This window comes from Dasypus novemcinctus, chromosome 7 (assembly GCF_030445035.2).
Source record: "Dasypus novemcinctus isolate mDasNov1 chromosome 7, mDasNov1.1.hap2, whole genome shotgun sequence".
NCBI classification, from domain to species: Eukaryota; Metazoa; Chordata; class Mammalia; order Cingulata; family Dasypodidae; genus Dasypus; species Dasypus novemcinctus.
The window spans coordinates 134,591,645-134,610,177 of record NC_080679.1 but is presented as its reverse complement, the minus strand read 5'-3'; the positions used below and the strand labels follow the sequence as shown (position 1 = coordinate 134,610,177).

Here is an 18,533-nt window from a genome sequence, read left to right as displayed (position 1 = left end):
GGGGAGCACAGGTGCCGCGAGGTGAGCCGAGGTTCCTGGAGCTCAGGCCCGCTCCCCTGAAGGCTGGGCCAGGGGCCGCCTCTGCTTCCCGGGCACACCCTGCTCCTGCCCCGGCCCCCCACGAGGAAGAGGGGCAGTCGCCGTTCCTCATGCCACCGAATGAGGCCACAGAGACCCCAGGAGGCCAAGGCTGCGCCGGGCCGGCCACGTCCCCACACCCCAGCTCTCTGGGAGCACCCCAGATGCACCCACTTGTCAGGTGTCCAGGTGCACCCCAAATGCCCCCGTGTGCCGGGCCGGCCCCACAGCATGTGCTGCTCGTCCAGCCACGGGGTTTGGCCCATGGAGCCTCTCCCGGGCCTGCCACCAGGCGCCCATCTCCCCTTGAAGGTGGCTGGGGCATAAAGGGCCGGGCTGGTGCGGCCGCCGCCTCCTGCACTCCTCGTGGCCGCCGTCCAGCCTGCCTGCACTCCCCGCGAGCCCCGTCCTAAAAGCAGAGGCAGCGCCCAGCGGCCAGGAGAAGGGGAGGTGGTGGTGACGGCGCAGCCCCTCGCCCGCCGTGTCTGTGGCTCAGCTGGGCGGGGGTCTGGGTTGCGGCCTGGGCTCTGCGGGCAGGTGGGGCCCGTTTTCCCGGCCTGCCCCATGCCTGCGTGGACAGACAAGGGCGCACGGGGGCCCTCCGCCCCTTGCAGAGGTTCTGGGGCTGCGTGGGATCCCCCGGGGCCCTGCCAGGTGGCATCCTGCTGGGCAGTGAGCCGCCAGCTGTGGGGTCAGCAGGTGAGCCCGGAGGGGTCAGGCCTCACCTGAAGCCTCTGGGACCCCCGCAGCCCCTGGGCAGGGCGGGTCACCTCTGGAAAAGGCCTTTAAGTTGCCCGTCTTTGAATAAGCCTTGGGTCCATAAACGTGGGAAAACACCGGGAAACTCAGAGCAGGGAGCACTTGCCTGCCCCGCGCCCTCCCCAGCCGGCCTCGGTCAGCGCCTCTGCCCCGCCCATCACCCTTCCCCGTCTGACTTGGGGTGTTTCAGAGTCGCAGCTGCGTGGGGGGGCTAACGTAGACACCCTGGCCCCGCCCCTCGCCGAGGCCGTGAGCGAGAGCGCCGGCAGGCCTTCCTGCACCGTCGCGTCTGGGTTGAGGGGTGGCCCCTGGCGCAGCAGGTGAGATGGGCGACCAGAGGGCTCAGCAGAGCTCCCTGGCCTCGGCGCCGTCCCCCCTGCGCCGGCTGCAGGCACAGGAGGAGGGTGGCTGGCACCCAGGCCACAGCAGGAGCCAGCCCGAGGCTCTTGGTCAGGGGCCGTTGCCGATGCCCGCGGCAGGCGGGGTCCCCCCCGCCCCGCTTCCTTCCCAGCCCTGAGTCATCTTCCCGTGACCCCGCGCTGTGAGTGTGCTCACGCCCGCCAGGCGTCAGAAGGCAGCAGGTGCGAGTGTGCAGGGGCAGCCCCGGGGCGGGGACACCTCCTTTCCAGGGCCTCCCCGGCCTGAGAGGGCAGCAGATGAGCCCCCAGAGGGCTGGAGGGCTGTGCAGGGACGGGGCGCCCGCAGAGCCCCCGGGCGTGCTGGGAGGGGCTGGTGGAGAGCAGCCAAGACCCTGAGACCCACAGGGCCTCCTCCAGCAGGCGTCAGCAGAGCTCCTGCGGCCCCTGGCCACGCGCCAGAGGGGCACAGCCGCAGGGAGGGGGAGAGGAGAGCAGCGGCACCTGCAGCCGGGCGGGACTTCGTGGGTGGGGTGCCCCCTCCGCCAGCCCCAGGTGCCTCCAGGCAGAGCCCCTGGCCAGGGACCGAGAGGGCCATGATGCGAGGGGCCTGGGGGGGCAGGGGCGTGGACGCCTGCTGACGAGGTGCAGGCTGGCGGTGGCCGCCGGCGCTGGCCGCCGGCGCCGCCCGCCAAGCGGGGCTGCCTGCTGCGTCACAGCCGTGCCCCAGGGGCCTCAGGGGCCCTGGGAGGCCCTGGTGAGATGGTGCAGGGCGAAGGCCGGGGTAGGAGCTCTGGGCCTCCCCTGGGCGTGAGGCGCAGTCCTGAATCACCTGCCTCCAGGGAGGACGGTGGAAAGCGAGGCAGAGGAGGGGCCGGGGGACCTCCGCGCCATCCCCAGCTCATCCAGGCCTGCCCGAGCGCCCACCCAGCTGTGCCACCACCAGCACCCCTGCCCCTCTACCCGCGCAGCCTGGACTGGCGGGCCTCGATTTCTCCCCTCGTGCCGAGCCGGGGCCTCTGCCTGCCAGCAGGGCTGTGCGTGGCAGCCTGGCCTCTGCGCGGAGCGGAGGCAAGGTTTCCTGCCCGCCGGCTCTAACAGCAGGTGCGGCCGAGGGCGGACGGGGCAGCCTGTGTCGGCGTCGTCTAAGCCCAAAATAGTAAGACTTTGTCCTGGTGCTTTCTAAATACCGTGAAGCTTTGAAGCAGGACGGGGGGCTCTTTTCCTACCCCTCCTAGGCAGTCTCCGCTGCCTGCTGAACTAGGAACTTCCCCACCCCAGCCTCGGGGTAGGATGTGGCCCTCGAGCGCCCCCAGCCTGCCTGGCCACCTGGCTGGCGCCCCGGGCCCCGTGTGCGGCTCCTCCCCTGGCCTGGCCTGCCCCTCCCGGCGCTCTGCTCTCAGCTCCGGCATCACATCCTCAGACAGCCTTGCCTGGCCCTGAATCCACATCAGGACCTGCGTCCCTGGACACCAGGACCGCGGAGCCCACTGCCAGGACGCCGGGAGGGCGGGCTGTGCCCCGCGGCCGCACTCGGGAGGCAGGCGGCTGGCGAGTGGAGCAGGGCGCGTGACGGGGACGCCAGGCCCCTCGAGGTCGCCCGCGGAGTGGCAGCTCCCCGCCCCCACGCCCGCCCGGGGGCTCCTAGCGTCCGCGGACCCTGGCTCAAAACCGCACTGCCCCTCCGTGGCGGCCTCGGCCGGGCTCTTGGGGACCGGGCCTTCATTCAGCCCTGCATGGCAGAGGTGCCCGCTGGGGCCGGCGGGCAGGGCGACCCAGGCCGGGAGGCTTAGGTCGGCAGGAGCCCCCGCCGTGGACGACGTCCTCGGAGCAGAGCGGCAGGGGCGGCTGGCCCGGGGTCAGTGCTGGCCCGGGAGGGACCCGGGCCAGCGCGGAGCCATGTGCGGGCCGTTGGCTGGGGGAGCCCGTGGGAGGGGTTCAGCCGTGGGAGCCCTGCCCGGGGGGCTCACGGGAGCCCCGGCGGCGGGGGGGGGGGGGGTGTGCAGGCAGCGTGGGGAGCCCCAGGGGGCGGCGGGCGCCCAGGTGAGGGCTCAGCGCACCCTGAGGTGGGGCGAGGCTGTGCAGGGGCTTCGGGCACGGAGGTGTCCCCCGCCCAGCAGCAGCAGGCGCCTGGGCCAGCAAGGGCAGCCACTGCACACTGGGCAGGGGACGCCAGGGACAGGGGCCTCGGCCCCACCGACGCCCAGGCCCAGGGCTGCTGCGGCACGCCGAGCCCAGAGCCCGGGCAGTCCTGCGGCCCCCACCCTTGGGGAGGGGGTTCATTTTACCCCAGAATCTGGTGAGGTTCGCAGCCGAGTTTGTGGACATGAGGCCTGGTGGCGGCTGGCAAGGAAACGTGCTTCCTCTGGAGAGCAGCTCCCCGGAAGGAGGAACCGCCTGCCCCAGCCTGGCCCTGCGTGGCGGCGGAGGGGGTGCCTGTCTTGTCCTCCACCCTGGGCTCAGAGGCTGAGGGGTCGCCCAGAGGTGCCTAAGCCCCCCCACCCCCCCGCCAAAGCCAGCAGCAGGCTGGCTGCAGGCGCCTGGCGGCAGGGTCTGGGCCAGGAAGCCTCCGGGCGGGCGGAGGGGAGGGGGAGGACTCCGGGGACCCCCAGAGGTGGGGCCCCACCCCGGCTCCTCCAGCCCTGCCCTGTGGGGGGTCCCGGGCCTCCCACCCTCTCTGCTCGCTGTGGACTCGGGCTGAACCCGCGGCGTGCTCCGTGCCGCTTCTCGGTCTGGTGCCAGGTGTCACAGTCCCAGGGGTGGCTGTTCCCCTCCCACCCAGGCATGCCCAAGAGCGGTGTTTCCTTGGGGGCAGACGCTGCTGCTGGGCTCAGGGGGTGCTGCCAGGGGACTCCGAGTCCCCGCTCAGAGGCAGAGGTCTCCTGCCAGCAGGCCAGCTGCTGCTCAGTCCGTGCTTTCTCCACCCTTCACCCTCCCCCAGTTCTGAAGACGTCGGGCAGGGCAGTGCTCCCTCACCCCCAGGGCACCTCCTCCAAGAAGACCTCCCAGACTGCCTGGGGAGTGGGCCTGAGAAGAGCCAAGTGCAGCGCGAGCCTGACCGCCTGGCCTCCTGCTCCCAGGGATCCGTGGGCTGCCTGCTCTCACGCCCTGCTGGCTTGCGTCCCAGCTGGGTCACAAGCAACTGTTCATCACTGTTCCCGGCGGGAACCGCCCCGCCTGCCCTCCGTGTCCTCCGCCTCCTGCTGTCAGGCTGGGAGGACAGACCCGCGGAGGCCAAAGTCCAGGGCAGCCGCTCTGCTCCAGGATGCCCAGGGAAGCCCGTGTCCTAACTGGGTGTCACCGCTCGCCGATGTCGCCATTTCCACTCAGTGGTGACACATCTCCGCTGGGTGCCCAGCCCTTGGCTGGTTGAGATGTGGTTTTCTCAGCCACATCTGCTTCTGCCTCTTAAGCCACTTCAGTGTGCTTTCAAGGAAACAGGCAGACATTTCTGCCCGTAGCTCAGTTCAGAGCTTCCAGGGCCCAAGGTGTGGCCTGGGTTACCTGGCTGTCCAGGTAGCTCAAGGAGCAGTGCTGTCAGGGCGTGCTTCGTCCCGGCACAGGGCGGCGGTCTCACCTGGGTTGTGGCTCGGCAGGTAGACTGGTTTGCTCAGTTAGTTTGGGCCCCAGCAGGCAGGCCCCCAACCCCAGTACTGCTCCCTGGCCCCCTTTGTGATTTGGCTTAGGTGGGTTTTTTTTATGTACCAGGGCTGAAATTTGAACCCAGGACCTCATCTATCAGAAGCTGGCGCTCAACCACTGAGCCACATCAGCTCCCCTGAGTTCGTTTTTTTGTTTGTTTGCTTGTTTTTTTTGTTTTCAGGAGGCACCAGGAACTGAACCCGGGACTTCCCATGCGGGAAGGAGATGCTTAACTGCTTGAGCCACATCCTCTCCCCGGCTTAGCTTTTTAATAACTTCTCTGAACCTCAGTTTTCTCATCTGCAAAATGGGATTCATTTTTGCCTTGAGTGTCCGTTGAGCTGATAGAGCACAGAGGTTTCAGTAAACCATTACCGAAGAGCCCTGGACATTGCTAGGCTCCCCCAGCCCTTCCCCCTAAACCTCACCCTTGATGGTGCGCAGGTCCTTGCACTTTGACACTAAACAGAGGGAGACTGAAACAGTGTAGCAGTTTATTTCTGTCTCCTTGAAGAGGAGCCCAGCATAGGACGGCCAGGCTGATCATGGGGACAGGAGACCCCAGGGACACCAGCAGTCACATCCACATTCCAGCCAGGAGGAGGAGGGCAGGGAGAAGAAGGTGTCTCTAAGAACACTTGCCCTTGTGTCTTTATGGCAGAGTGTCACTGCCCACATCAGGCTGCACACAGGCAGGTGATGGGGTCTGCACTACAGGCAGCCCCGCAGCAGGCGGCAGTGCTGGGGTGTGGGGCGCAAGGTCGTGCTCCACGCATGCCGGTCCCAAGCACTTGCCTCGGGGCCTGGACCTCCAGGGGCGCCTGTCTCCACTCCTGGGTAGGAGCAGCCACGGTCAACAGCATGTGCTCCGTCCATCGGGGCTGTTGGTCTCTGCTGTGGTCGCAGCCAGAGCAACTGGACCCCAGCAGCCTGCGGGGCCAGGACTGGCCTGGGCAGGTGTGGGGTGTCCCGCCCTGGCCAGCACTCAGGAGGCAGCCCTGGCCCCCGCATCCCAGGCAGGCCATCGGGGGCCACCCCCGGCCCCGGCCCCCCCCTCCCCTTATTTGACCTGGGCCCAAAGAAGGTCAGGGATTGTCTTGGAAGTTTGGTGTTTCCATTTTAGGAAACACGTGGGGATTCTCTTCCAGTTCAGATTTGTTACTGGCCGTCTCGGAATCTTGAAGGGAAAAATGGGTGGTTCTGTTCCTTTAAAAAAAAAAAAAAAGGTGGTTCTGTTCCATAAAAGGGTGTGGGGCTTTGAGTCAGCTCACAGGCTTCTTCCTGTCCACGGGGACTTCCCTGGTGTTTCCGAAGCCAGTGGGAGGAAGTCACTTGGGGAACTAAGCCCACCTGGACTGCCCAGTGCATGCCTGCCTGCACCCCAGCCCACGCCAGGTCGTGGCTGCTTCTCCAGGCTGCCTGCGCAGCCTCATTCAGCCCTCACCTCCTCCAGGGAGCCTCCCACGCCTGTCCCTGGGCTGGGGCCTCCCCCGACCCCTGCCTGGCTTTTTACGTACCTGGTGCCTGCCACGAGTGTTGGCTGTGGACGCTGGGGAGTGCCCCGGGATGGCCGCGTGCTGTTGTAGGCCATCGACATGCCCAGCTCTTACCGTCCTGGCAGTGAGTGTGCAAGGCTCTGGGCCAGCAGGGAGGTGATCCCCCCAAGCCTGTGGGGGATCGGGTTGCAGCCCTCTGGGGAGCATGTCCAGCGACAGTCCCGGGACAGGGCTGTGCGTTGGAAGGACTGTGTGGTGGGCTGCCATTTCCCTCTGACGAGCAGCTCCTTCCCCTGCCTGCCATCCTGGGGCCTCCTGCCACCCTCAGCCAGGTCAGTCTTCCCATCCCGCTCCCACAAGCTTGCACCTTGAGCCGCTGGCAGGCCTCTGTTTTCCCATGCCTTGGAGGAGCTCCGGCTGCCGGGCCCCCTTGCACATGTGAACACCAGTGCTGGGTGCTTCCCGTCACCCCTCTGAGCCTCAGTGTCCTTGTCTGTAAAGTGGGTGGTTACAGGGACCCAGGGAAGTGATGCCCAGACTGAGCATGGACTCAGCGGAAGCAGGGGACAGAGGCTTCCTCTCCCAGCGCCGTGTGCCCTGCCCAGGGCTGGCCCAGGTGGTGGAGGGGAAACGCGGCCCGCAGCCCTGCTCTCGAGGGGCCAGCACGGGGCTCGGCACACCTGGTTCTCCGTGCAGCCCACCTGTCAGGCGGGCCTCCCACCTCGGCCGGGACGGCCACGCGGCCCCCGCAGGCGAGCGGCCAGCCCTGCCGCCGCGGGGTGTTGGCTCCCTGGCCATCTCGGGAGCTTCTGTTCTGGACAGGAGAGCCGGGGAAGCTGGGTCCCCCCACGTTTGTGCAGGAGGCGGGTCTCCCAGAACTGGAGGGCGCAGGAGCGGGGCTTCCCAGGAGGGGAGGGGCTTCCGGGGCGGGGCTGTGCGCCTGCGCAGGCCGCGCCCCTGCGTGCTGGCGTGGGGCGGGGCCCGGGCGCCCTGGAGGGCTGTCAGTGGCCGCCCAAAGTCGCCGGGGCGGGACGGGGGCCTGTGGCGGTCGCTGGGGGCGGTTCTCAGGCAGGGAGGGTGTAGGAGCCAGCGAGTGGGGAGGAGGGTCCCGGCGTCCTGCCTGGAGGCGGCGTGCCTCCTCTCCCGTGCGGCCCGGCCGGCCTGGGGCTCGTGAGCCCGGGCTGCTGCAGCCCCGCAGGACGCGGGCCCCCGTGCCCGGTCCCCGAGGACTCGGGCTGCCGACCCCGCGGCACGCGGCACCCCGCCCAGGCTCCGGACCCGTGTGGGGTTTGTCCCCGTTATTGCGCACCGTAAGGCCGCTGCAGTTGGCGCAGAGAGAGAGGAGGAAGGGCCACCGTTGGGTTAGGTGGCGTCCCTTGAACTTGGTCAGCCTTTTTGTAAGTTGAAGTTTTCTATAAATGAACCACTGAAAACGTCATCCGTCATCTCACCACCCAGGCAGCCCCTGGCAGTGTTTTTTCTGAGCATATATGGCTTTCCTAAGTTTGTAACCCCGCCCCCAAGCCACCCCTTTGTCCCCCGCCATCTTCCCCTCCCAGGTGGGCCCGCGTTTCTCCTCGTCTTCCAGGCTTGTGAGCGTCCCTTGCTGACCGGTGTCCGCACTCTGCCTCGCCCTTTGCTTCCCTGTGTCACCTTGGACCCGGCCCATTTCGGCCTCTTTCTTCAAGGAACCTCCTTCCTGCACGTGGAGCCGCCGACGAGTGTCGAACGCCAGCCAGCTCTTCGCCAGGCCGCAGAAGGCTGTGCCTCCACCCCATCCTTTTGCATCGTCTTGGTGCTCGGGCTAGGTTTCAAGCCTTGTTTCTGGTCAGAATCCTGCGCTCGCAAAAGGGAGGATTAGGAGTGGATAGGTTCAGAGACAGGGTTTGGGTCAAACAGACGCTCGGGGAGCGGAGAAGGCAGAGTGGAGCAGCTCCAGCCACTAATGGGAATGCTGGGAGAAGAGGTCAGGAGCAGGTGCTGGCTCTGTGCCCAGGTTTTCTGTGAGTCCCCTCGCCTCTCTGGGCCCCGGACCTCACATTCGTTAAGTGTGAGCCTTGGCAGAGCGTGAGGCCCAGGACGCGGCAGGCAGGAGGGAGGTTTTGGACCCGTAGGACTGAGACGGGCAGTCTCCAGATCCCAGCCCTGCGTAGCCCCAAAACGCCCCGCGGGTCTGCCCTGCCGTCACGGGTCAGCCACAGCACGGCTCCCGCATGGCCAGCACCAGGAAAGAAGGCCAAGCCAACCTGCTCCCCGTTGCTGGATTTCCCCAGAGCCCCTTGCGTGTGTTTGCAGTGGAGCAGGGCTCCCAAGTCACTGCGGAAATGGTCTCCAGGCTGGAGAGCTGGCCACTCCCGGCGAGTTTTTGGACCTAGGAACGAAATCCATGTCTTACTGCCTTAGTTTGCCAGAGCTGCTATGACAAGTACCACACAATGAATGGGGTGACTTAAACAACGGGAACATATCGGCTGACAGCTTTCAGGCCAGGAGAAGCCCAGAATGAAGATACTGGCCAGCCTGGCTTTTTCCCAAAAATTGTAGCCTCCTGGTGCTGGCTCCCCGCACGCGATTCTGCTGCTGTGTCTCTGCCTCCCATCACGTGTTGATGTCCTCTGCTTCCTCTGTTCTTCCAGGTCCCAGTAACTTCCAGCGTCTTCCTCTGGCCTTCTCTTTGTGAGGCCTCCAGTATTCCAGATTAAAGCCCAGCCTGCTTGGAGAGGCCCCACCGTACCTCGAGATAACATCTTCAAGAGGCTCTACTTAGGACAGGCCCACGCCCACAAGAATAGATTAATATTTATGTGTTTCTTCGGGTTACGCAGTCAGCCTGCCACACCCGCCCACTAGGAGCTTACGTCATCACGGACCTTACTAACCAGTGCCCAGGAGACACCAGGGATACCAGTTTACCAGTTCAGGGTGGTGTAGAGCCTTCAGCCGAGCACGACTGACCACCAGAATGCCCCACACAGGTGGCACTGATGGCCACCGAGTGGCCCTGCGGTCCACACAAACTAGTCACTCCCTCCTGGGCGTGAGGTCTTGGAAGTACTGTCCTGCTTTGAAATCCATGTGGATTTTGCTCTCAGCGCTGTTACCTGACCACATTTGTTTTGCTGTAGAATGCACAAGGCCTTTTGCAGTCTGAGCCCCATCTAGCCACCCCCTCGCCCTGTCCTCCATGCCCATACCGCTGGGCCCCCACGCTCTGTCCACCACTCTCTGGCTGAGGCCACCTCTGTGAAAGCCCAGCTGGGGGCTGCTGGCTCCAGGAAGCCCCTTGACCCCTATCCTGTTTGAGGGCCGGATCCCTGGCCCCGGGGGCGCACCCTTCCATCACCACTCACCTCCCACTGCCCTTGCTGGTTCCCCTCCCACCCCGTTTGGATGCGGGCACGGAGAGCCTCCAGCACCACTCAGGGATGTGTGCGCCCTTTCACAGTAGTGCTCTCAAGCCACAGGTGCAGAGCAGCTCGGGACCACCCCACTTGCACCGAGAAGTGTCAGGCCTGCGGCATGGAGGAAACGGGGCAGTGTGAGCAGCCTGGGGTCGGTACTGTCAGAGGCCCACCCACCCCGACCCCTCCTCCTGCCCAAGTGGGGATGTGACTGTCTGCCGCCCATCTGTCCTGACCTCTGTGGAAGCAGTTTGCACATCGAGATTTACCATGGGCCTTCCAGGGGCTCAGGGTGCCTCCTCTGACCCACTGCCATCCCCAGGAGGCCGCAGGAACCCCAGCCCTTCCCACCCTTCCCTCCCCCAGCAGCTTTGGTCAGATCATTTGAGGGAGTCGTGTGAAATGGAGGAGAGGGAAGGAGCGGGGAGGCTACAAAGGCTTCCCAGGGGAGCTGACATCAGCCAGGACGTGGAAGACAAGCCCAGTTGGCCGGACGAAGTCGAGAGGAGAGAGGGTGCAGGCAGGGAATGTGGCCTGTGCAAAGGTCCTGGGGTGGGGCCGAGAGGAGGCGCAGGGCCACAGCAGGGCTGGGTCAGGGGCACAGGATAAGGCACAGCAGATGAGCAGGTGGGCCTTGCTGGGCTCAGACGAGGACTTGGTCTTTGTCCTCCCAGGAGTAAGGGCGAGAGCCACCGAGAGACATTCTGCAGAAGCAGGTTTGTCTTGATTTAGGGGCTGCAGAGTATGTGGGGAGGAGATGACTCACAGCAGGGGGAGCATGGCAGGCTCACCCCCACCTGGCCCCGGTAGCCAGCTAGGAGGTGCCATGACCCAAGGCAGGGAGCTCGGGCAGACCCCAGACTTCAGGGAGGGCCTGGCCAGGTCTTACCAGGTCTGCTCTCCCCTCCTGACTCCTTGCACAGCTCCCCCGCGCCCCAAGAACATGTGCTCACACGGACTCGAGTCTCCCTGCCAGCTCCACTTGCTGGGGGCGGGGAGCCCGGAGTCCCAGGCTCCCCCCAACTTCCCTGAGCATGCCCTGAGACCGTCCCTGGGCAAAGGGTGGGAGGAGGCCTCAGATGGCCAGGCAGCCTGGGTGCCTGCGTGCAGGGACAGGGTCCCCCCACAGCCTGTGGGCCCCTGCCCTACTCCAGCCTGCTAGCCCCATAGCTCTAGTGGGAGCTCAGAGGGTGCCAGTGCCAGCCTAGTTCCCCTTTCCATCAGGGCTGGCATGGTACCCACCCACCCCCCACTGCCCTGGCCTTGCTACCCACGCCCTCACTCGCTTGCCATTTGTTCTATGGGGTTTTTATTTATTAAGCACCTACTACGCACCAGGGATGTGGGCTGAGCCTTCAGGCCCAGGGGGGCAGTGCTGGGCAAGTGGGGGGACTTGGGGGGCAGGGGTGCTACCTGGCAGTGACTCCTGCTGTGGGGAGAGGAGGTGGGCCTGGAGCGGAGCAGCTGAGCTGCTCACCATCCTCCCCCGGCAGCCACACGGGTCCTGCTCCCTGGAGGAGGTGGAGCCCCAAGGTCCTCAGGTGGCCTCCAGGGGTGCAGGCCTCAGCCAGGCCAGCCTCCACGCTTTGAGAAGACCAGCCCACCCAGACCTCCCCTTCCCTACAGCCCCAGTGCCCTCTGCCTGGGCCTCCGCCTCACCATGGGTCTGGCCAGGGCAGGGTCAGGTGGGCCGTGGGGTCCTGTCCCACAAAGACTGGCGTCAGTCCCACTCCCTGAGCCCCAGCCCCCAAAACAGGGGCTTCTATGCCACCCCCGGTGCTTTCCAGAGGCGACTTCCCGTGGTGCCACCACCACCCACCCCCACGGCCCTTGCTGTTCCTGTTTCCCAGGCCTCCTAAACCACCGGGTCAGTAGGGCAGCTGCCCGTGACACGCCCAGAGGATGGCGTGCAGCCCCTGGAGAGCACGTGCTGCCCTCAGGCCTGGAGTGGGCAAAGCAGCAACGGGGGAGGGGGCTCTGGGACGCTCCACACCAAGCCAAGTGTCCGTCCTGGGCCACCCTGTGCCACAGCCATTTCATCAGCCCCTCGTTGTCACGGATTCCCCTCGGGGGGCCAGAGCCATTCTGAGCTGCCGTGCTGGGGGGAGAGCAGAAGGACCTTGAGTGATCTGTTCCTGTCATACAGGAGCGTCCTGATATGCGGAGGTCCAGGGACCTGGGAGGGTGGTTGACCATGTGCCGATGCCGTGGAAGATGATGGAAAGGGTGATTCGGTGGCTCAGGGGAGGGCCCTGGACTTGACTGTCTGCTCCTGGCCCTGCCTTGACCTGGCGGGAACCCTGGGCTGGCGGCCCTGGAGTGGAAAGGAGCTTGACCCCAGACCAGCCTGTCCCTCCTGTGGCCTTGGACTGGCTTGTCTAAAAGGAGCCAGGCTCTCAGCCTCCCCGGCCGGTGACTTCTGCCCCACTCCGGGCCTGCCAGCCCCTTCCCCGCACGCGCCTCCTGGGCCAGCCGGCAGGTAGCAGCCATGCCTGGGCCTCGGGGGGGCTCCCTGAGACTCTAAGCCGGGGCCCAGGCCGAGGAAACCTAGGGGCCTCACCGCCCCGGGTAGCCGCTTGCCCGCGGTGACTAACCTCCCGACCAGCCCCGGGCCCTCCCCGCCAGCAGGCACCGTGCTGAGCCGGGAATGCCGGGTCGGACCAGGGCGGAGGCCCTTGGGCCGCTGGGCGGCCAGCACTGCGCCCTCACGCGCTCTCGCGTCTCGTTGCAGAAAGTTCTACTACATCACGCTGCTGCGCGACCCCGTGTCCCGGTACCTGAGCGAGTGGCGGCACGTGCAGCGGGGCGCCACGTGGAAGACGTCGCTGCACATGTGCGACGGGCGCACGCCCACGCCCGAGGAGCTGCCGCCCTGCTACGAGGGCACGGACTGGTCGGGCTGCACGCTGCAGGAGTTCATGGACTGCCCCTACAACCTGGCCAACAACCGCCAGGTGCGCATGCTGGCCGACCTCAGCCTGGTGGGCTGCTACAACCTGTCCTTCACGCCCGAGGGCCGGCGCGCGCAGCTGCTGCTCGACAGCGCCAAGAAGAACCTGCGCGGCATGGCCTTCTTCGGCCTGACGGAGTTCCAGCGCAAGACGCAGTACCTGTTCGAGCGGACGTTCAACCTCAAGTTCATCCGGCCCTTCCTGCAGTACAACAGCACGCGCGCGGGCGGCGTGGAGGTGGGCGGCGACACCATCCGGCGCATCGAGGAGCTCAACGACCTGGACATGCAGCTGTACGACTACGCGCGGGACCTCTTCCAGCAGCGCTACCAGTACAAGCGGCAGCTGGAGCGCCGCGAGCAGCGCCTGCGCACCCGCGAGGAGCGCCTGCGCAGCCGCGCGCAGGAGGCGGCCCCGCGCGCCGCCGAGCCCGACGAGCCGGGCCGCGTGCCCACGGAGGACTACCTGAGCCACATCGTCGAGAAGTGGTAGGGGCGGGGGGCGCCCGCCGCCGGCTCACGTCGGAGGCCGCCGTCGGCGCGTCCAGCGAAACCAGGGGCGCGGGGGCAGGGGCTGGGGCTGGGCACGCCCTGTCCCGAGGCCCAGGGTTCCTGGACGTGGACCTGTGGCCGTCCAGCTCAGAGGACGTGCTCGGAGGGGACTCGGCGGTCCCTGCTGCCCTGCCCTGCCCCCCAGTGTCCCAACAGCCGAAGGCTGGAAGGTGAGAAGACCTTAGCCAGCCAGCCAGCGGGGGCCACCTCCCAAGTCCCGGAGGAACAACCAGTGGGGGGGGGGCCTGCCCCGCTTCCCGAAGACGCACCCTTTTTCGGTCCCCTCCATCGAGGCCGGAGGGGCTCTCGACCAGCTCGCAAGCCCAGGCTCCGGGTGCAGGAGCCACCCCTTCTGAAGCGTCCCCAGGAAGCCCCCTCCCCTCTCCTGTGCAAGGGCAGAGCTCAGTCTGGTTTCACGCTTTAGGTCAGCAGAGCTGGTGGGCGCTCTGTGGGGTTATGGCTCCACCCTGAACCGCTCTCCTTTCCCTGGGCCCAGTGGGGTCCCAGCCGGCCTTTGGGGGTGACGGCGCCAGCCAAACCAGGCTCAGACAGGAAAGACCAGGAACTGAGGAGAAGCCCACCCACACCCCACTTCCCCCCGAGCCTCTGGGCTTTGTCACAGGCACAAGTCCTGGTCCCCGGACGCCACCTAAGGGGTTCCTGGGCCTCAGCCCTGGCACCCTGCGGGCAGTCTGGTCCCGCCCCCTTGACTGGAACCCAGCAGCCACGCTGCCCGAGCACCCCCAGCCGCGGGGCTCTGGCCCGCTGGAGGGTGTGGGAGAGCAAGGGGCCGCCCCATACCCAGACAGGCAGCCCAAGCCTCTTCTCGCTTCCTGCGGAAGCAGCTGCCCATCTGCTGGCACTGTCCACACCCCCTCCTAGGAGACCAGGACACCAGCTCCCCTGGGACCACCCTCCCCCCGGGTGCAGGGATCAGCCCCTGGGTGGGCATTCTCGGGTGTCCACAAAGAAAATCGGGCCAGCATGAGGACAGACCCAGGCACCCCGAAGCACACCAGGTAGGGGTGCCGTGGGGCCCTGGAGAGGGCCTGGCAAGGGGAGCATCCGGGGGAAGCGGATGCCTCCAGGGACCCCTCCTTCCCTGCCCCCTTTTCCCTCCAGCCGCCCTAGCATTGACTGCACGGAGTGAAGGGGTTGGGTAGTCACGGATGGGAGCAAGGAACCTTCCGGAGCATGGGAGGAGCTAAGGTGTCGAGCCGCCGCTGCCTGGGAGGGAGCGGTCTTCATTGTCACTGGTCTGGCCTGAAGGCCGCTCAGGGTTTTCACCCCAGAGTCCAAGGGTGGGCAAGGCAGGACACGCCGGGGCAGCGAGAGCTCCGGGGGACATGGGGACGGGCCTCCTGTCGGGTGGCCCCAGTGGGCCTCGGGTGCTCCCGAGGACGGGGCCCTGCACGGGCCACGTGGGATGCTGAGAGCTGGCCATGGCCTCCCGTCAGAGGTGGCCAGGCCCCAGGTGTGGGCAACGAGCCCAGCCCTCCACAGCGGGCTCCCCAGGCAAGCGGGCCTTAGCCCGTGCTCCGTGCTGGACATACTGGAACGTGCTTTCTCTCCTGACCACTTCCCGGTCCTCGAGGAAGCCCACGCATCTCTTCGGTCTGGGCTGCCTTGGAAGCAGGGCTTGTTGCCGCCAGCACCCGCGTGCCCGGCGATGGCGCCCACGTGCCTGTCCACCCGAGCGTCTGCTCCACGGCCCGTGCTCCCACGCAGACTCCCGGTTTGGGGGCAGAGGCTGCCGTGGGCCTGAGGCATCGCCCAGGGGACGCCCCAGCCCTGGGAGCCTCCCCAGGGCCAGGAGGACGCCCCGGTCACCGGGCCCTCAGCACAGAGCCCGCAAGCACGTCTCTCCCAGAGGCGGCAGGCAGGGGCGGGAGTTGTCCGAGCAAGGCGCCCATGAGCTTTTGGGGGAACTGAAACGGTTCAACTTGAACCCCAGGAGCATTTAAAGCTTTATTTATTTATAGCTTCTTTTAAAAAAACAAAGTGTTGAGAATAAATTTTTGGGTTCTTCATACAAAAAAAGATTTGATGGTGGAAAAGCAAGTAACAACCATCCTAATTGTTTTTGTCTTGGTCAAGAATGAATGTCAGCGATGGAATAAATGCTGAAATGAAGCCGCTGGCATGCCGCGTTCTGTCGTGACAGCTGTCCCGCGGCCCGGCCGCAGTGGCCGGCGCGGCACGGCGGGATCTTCCGGCTCGCGATTCAGAATGTGTGTGCATGGGGCAGGGGCGATGTGGGGCAGGGGGCGCTTCTGTCGGAGCGCTAAGTAATGCCTCACGAAAGTAAAGAGGGCGGCTCCCTGCCATCGCCACAAACAGCAGTTGGTGGCTGTTAAACGGGGGGTTGGGGAGATGGCGCCAAGCAGACAGGGAGGCTGAAAGAAATGCAGACACCGTTTGCTTGCTTTCTCGGGGACTCCTGACGCAGCTTTGGAGGATTTGAGAGGACAGAAGTTGAAGGAACAGTTCACAGGCACCATAGCCCCTCATTTAGCTGGGGTTCGCATTTGCCCCTTCCTCTCGCATGCACGCTTGCTCTCTGTCTCATATGCACACACACGTTCTCCCAGCATGTTTGAGAATAAGTTACTGTCATCAGAACGCTTCACGCCTCACCATTTCCTGTCCTGACACTGAGGCTCTGCTATAAAACAACCCTGTCGTCAGATGCCCCAAGTCCCACACTGACACGATACCTGGCTAAATCCGTGTGACCTCAGGGCCTCTTGGTTCTGGGCTCATGCGTGTGTTTGGCTGCCAGGGTCTTCCTTCTTGAACCAAGGAGAGACCCCTGTATTAGCCAAAGGGGTGCTGATACAAAATCTGCTGGCTTTTCTAAAGGGTGTTTATTTGGGGTAGGAGCTTACAGTCAAGGCCACAAAGCATAAGTCACTTCCCTCACCAGTCTGTTGCCACGTGTTGGAGCAAGGTGGCTGCCGACGTCTGCAGCGTCCAGCCCTCTTCTCTCCTCTAGGGCTCTGCGGTCCCGGCTCCTTCCACTATCAGCTGAGGGCTGGGGTGAGCCTTGTCTCTCCCGGGGCTCATTTCTCTCCGGGCTCATCTGCTCTGGTCTCCCTGCAAGGTGAGTTGTAGACTGTCCGGCTGTCTTCCCGGGGCCTCTGCCGTGTCTGTGGAGCTCTCTCTACTCCTCTGTGCTCCTCTCCTGTGTGCTCACTTCCAGGGGCTCCAGCTCAAAACTCAAAACTGTCCTCTTCCATGTCCTCTCTCTCTCAGTCCCTGCCCACCAAGGGGCATCCTGCCATGGCCCAAAGCCCTAATCATAATTTAATCACAGCAGAACAGACCCGTCTACAAACAATCCAACATCTCTTTCTGGAATTCACAAACAATGCCAACCGCGACACCCCCTTCCCGCTTCGTCGTCTTTCTTGGCAGTGGCGTTCTTGTCCGCCAGGCCAGGCGTCCTACAAGGTCTGCCCGCACCTGATTGTTTTCTCATAATCTGAACCAGTTAAACCTTTGGGGCACGAATCCCACCTGGTGGGCAGCTCAGCAGGAGGTCTCGGAACTTCTGGGTCCAAAGCTGCCCCTGGATTAGTGCAAGCAGCTGCGCAGTGGGAGTCTGCTCGGGGCATGGCCAGGGGCCCTGGTGCCAAGGCCCACCCTAAGATAGGGTTCCCAGGAACAAACTCCCCCTCCTGGCAGAGCCATTCCAGGGACGGCGGAAGACTCTGGAGAAGCTCAGGCACTGCTCAGAACCCAGGACTCGGGGCTCCTTTTCCTGTCCCTCCCAGAACCCATCTTTGGCTGCTCCTGCCCTTCACCAGGAGGGACAGATGTGGCAGCACAGCCTGGCCGCTGAGGACACACAACGGGCAGGCAGAAGGGCGGTAGCAAGCCCTGCCCCAGCCGCAGAGCACAGGGCAGGAAGCAAGAAAACCACGGGGGCAGGACTGCCCTGCGGCCACCTCAGCTGGACCTCATGCCCCCGTCCCAGGAGGTCTTCCACCCTTCACTGCCTGCCGAAGGCACAGGCCAGGCAGGGGGCAGGAGGCCGCTGCCCACAGCGAGTTCTCCAGCGAGAACATCTCTCCAGGACCCACCCACTTTGGGGGAGCAGCCCCCTTAATAAGGGTTGTATTGGGGTCAAAGGGCAAGTTAGTCCCCGAAATACCAAGCCCCCCAAAATCGGGATTTTCATCTTCCTGAAAGAGGCCACTTATGAGTCCATGTGAGCCAGGGGTCTGGAGGTACCCACGTCCACTGGCCCTCACCCCCTGCTCCCTGTGCCCCCTGCAGGGTCTCCCTGTGGGCACAGGTATCACCCCGGCCGGTCTCCCTGTCCCCCTCCCACGCTGTCACGGAGGCCCTCCCGGGAGAGCTCTGGGTCCAGCAAAGGGCCACAGCCCCCCTATGGCCAGCAGCCCCGCCCCGTCCATCACCCTGCTGCTTACCTGCCTCTCGTCCCACCCTGCCCGGCCCGCTCCCCCTCGACCTGCGCCCACCCAGGGCTCAGCTGGACCCTGCACATGTGGGGCCCCTTGGCTCCCGGGCTCAGGGCCTGGAGGGATGGAGGGTTCGGGCATGTCCGGGGGGTCACCTTGTCCCAGCCCCTCCTTCCAGTGGACTGGCCTCCTCCCCACAAGCCAGGAGGACCCGGGTGGGTCCCTTGCGCGCCCCCACGTGCTGTGGTCCCGGCCCACCCTAGCAGCAGGGGCGGCTCTCACCTCCGGATTCGGGGTCCCACAGGCGCTGGGCTGCCGCTGGCCGTCGTGCCTCTGCTCCCCACTCCATAACTCGGGGGTCAGCCTGGGCCCCGAGAAGCGGCCCGGGACCAGAGGCCCACGGCCCAGGGCACCTTCCCTCTGCCTGTCTGACCCTGACCCCCACCGGGGACCTGGGGCCTTCCTGAAAGGCTCAGCCGGACACCGCCCTGCCCGGTGACAAGGACCCTGGGCACGGCCGGTGTCTGGGGACGACCTCACCGGCCCTCCGTCGGCGGGAGGAGCAGGGGCTCGGCTGCCGCCCTCCCCCGCAAGAAAGGCCCAGACGGTGCTGGAGGCCAGGGCGCTGCGGGGGCCACCTTGCGCAGGCGTTTGTGCGCGCACGCCCCGGGCCGGGGTCCCCCTGTCTTCCGGAAAAGCGTCTGGCCCGGAGCCCCGGCAGGCAGCTGGCTGGCCCGGCAGGCGCGGCCCCCGCTGCTCCCCCACCTCCCTGCAGGCCCCTTCTCTGGGGGCGTCGTGAGACCACCGCCGGCCGGGGGGACGAGGGGACGTCCCCGGGCAGCTCCCGAGAGAGCCGGGGCCCTGGCGACGGC

At 65.8% G+C, this 18,533-nt stretch overlaps 1 protein-coding gene and 1 long non-coding RNA gene across 2 annotated transcripts in view; one reads left to right on the top strand and one right to left on the bottom strand.

The window, feature by feature from the left end:
* HS6ST1 (heparan sulfate 6-O-sulfotransferase 1) overlaps positions 1 to 15,367 on the top strand; it is a 27,838-nt gene extending 12,471 nt beyond the window's left edge. The window contains 1 exon segment of the mRNA XM_004457809.5: positions 12,464 to 15,367. Within this exon segment, the coding sequence (XP_004457866.2) occupies positions 12,464 to 13,175 (712 nt within the window). The 3' untranslated portion in view covers positions 13,176 to 15,367.
* On the bottom strand, positions 15,229 to 18,533 carry LOC111763981 (uncharacterized). Its single transcript, XR_002796690.2, has 2 exons — positions 15,952 to 18,533; positions 15,229 to 15,630 (listed from the first exon to the last, which is right to left on the bottom strand). It is a non-coding gene; the product is annotated as an uncharacterized lncRNA (long non-coding RNA).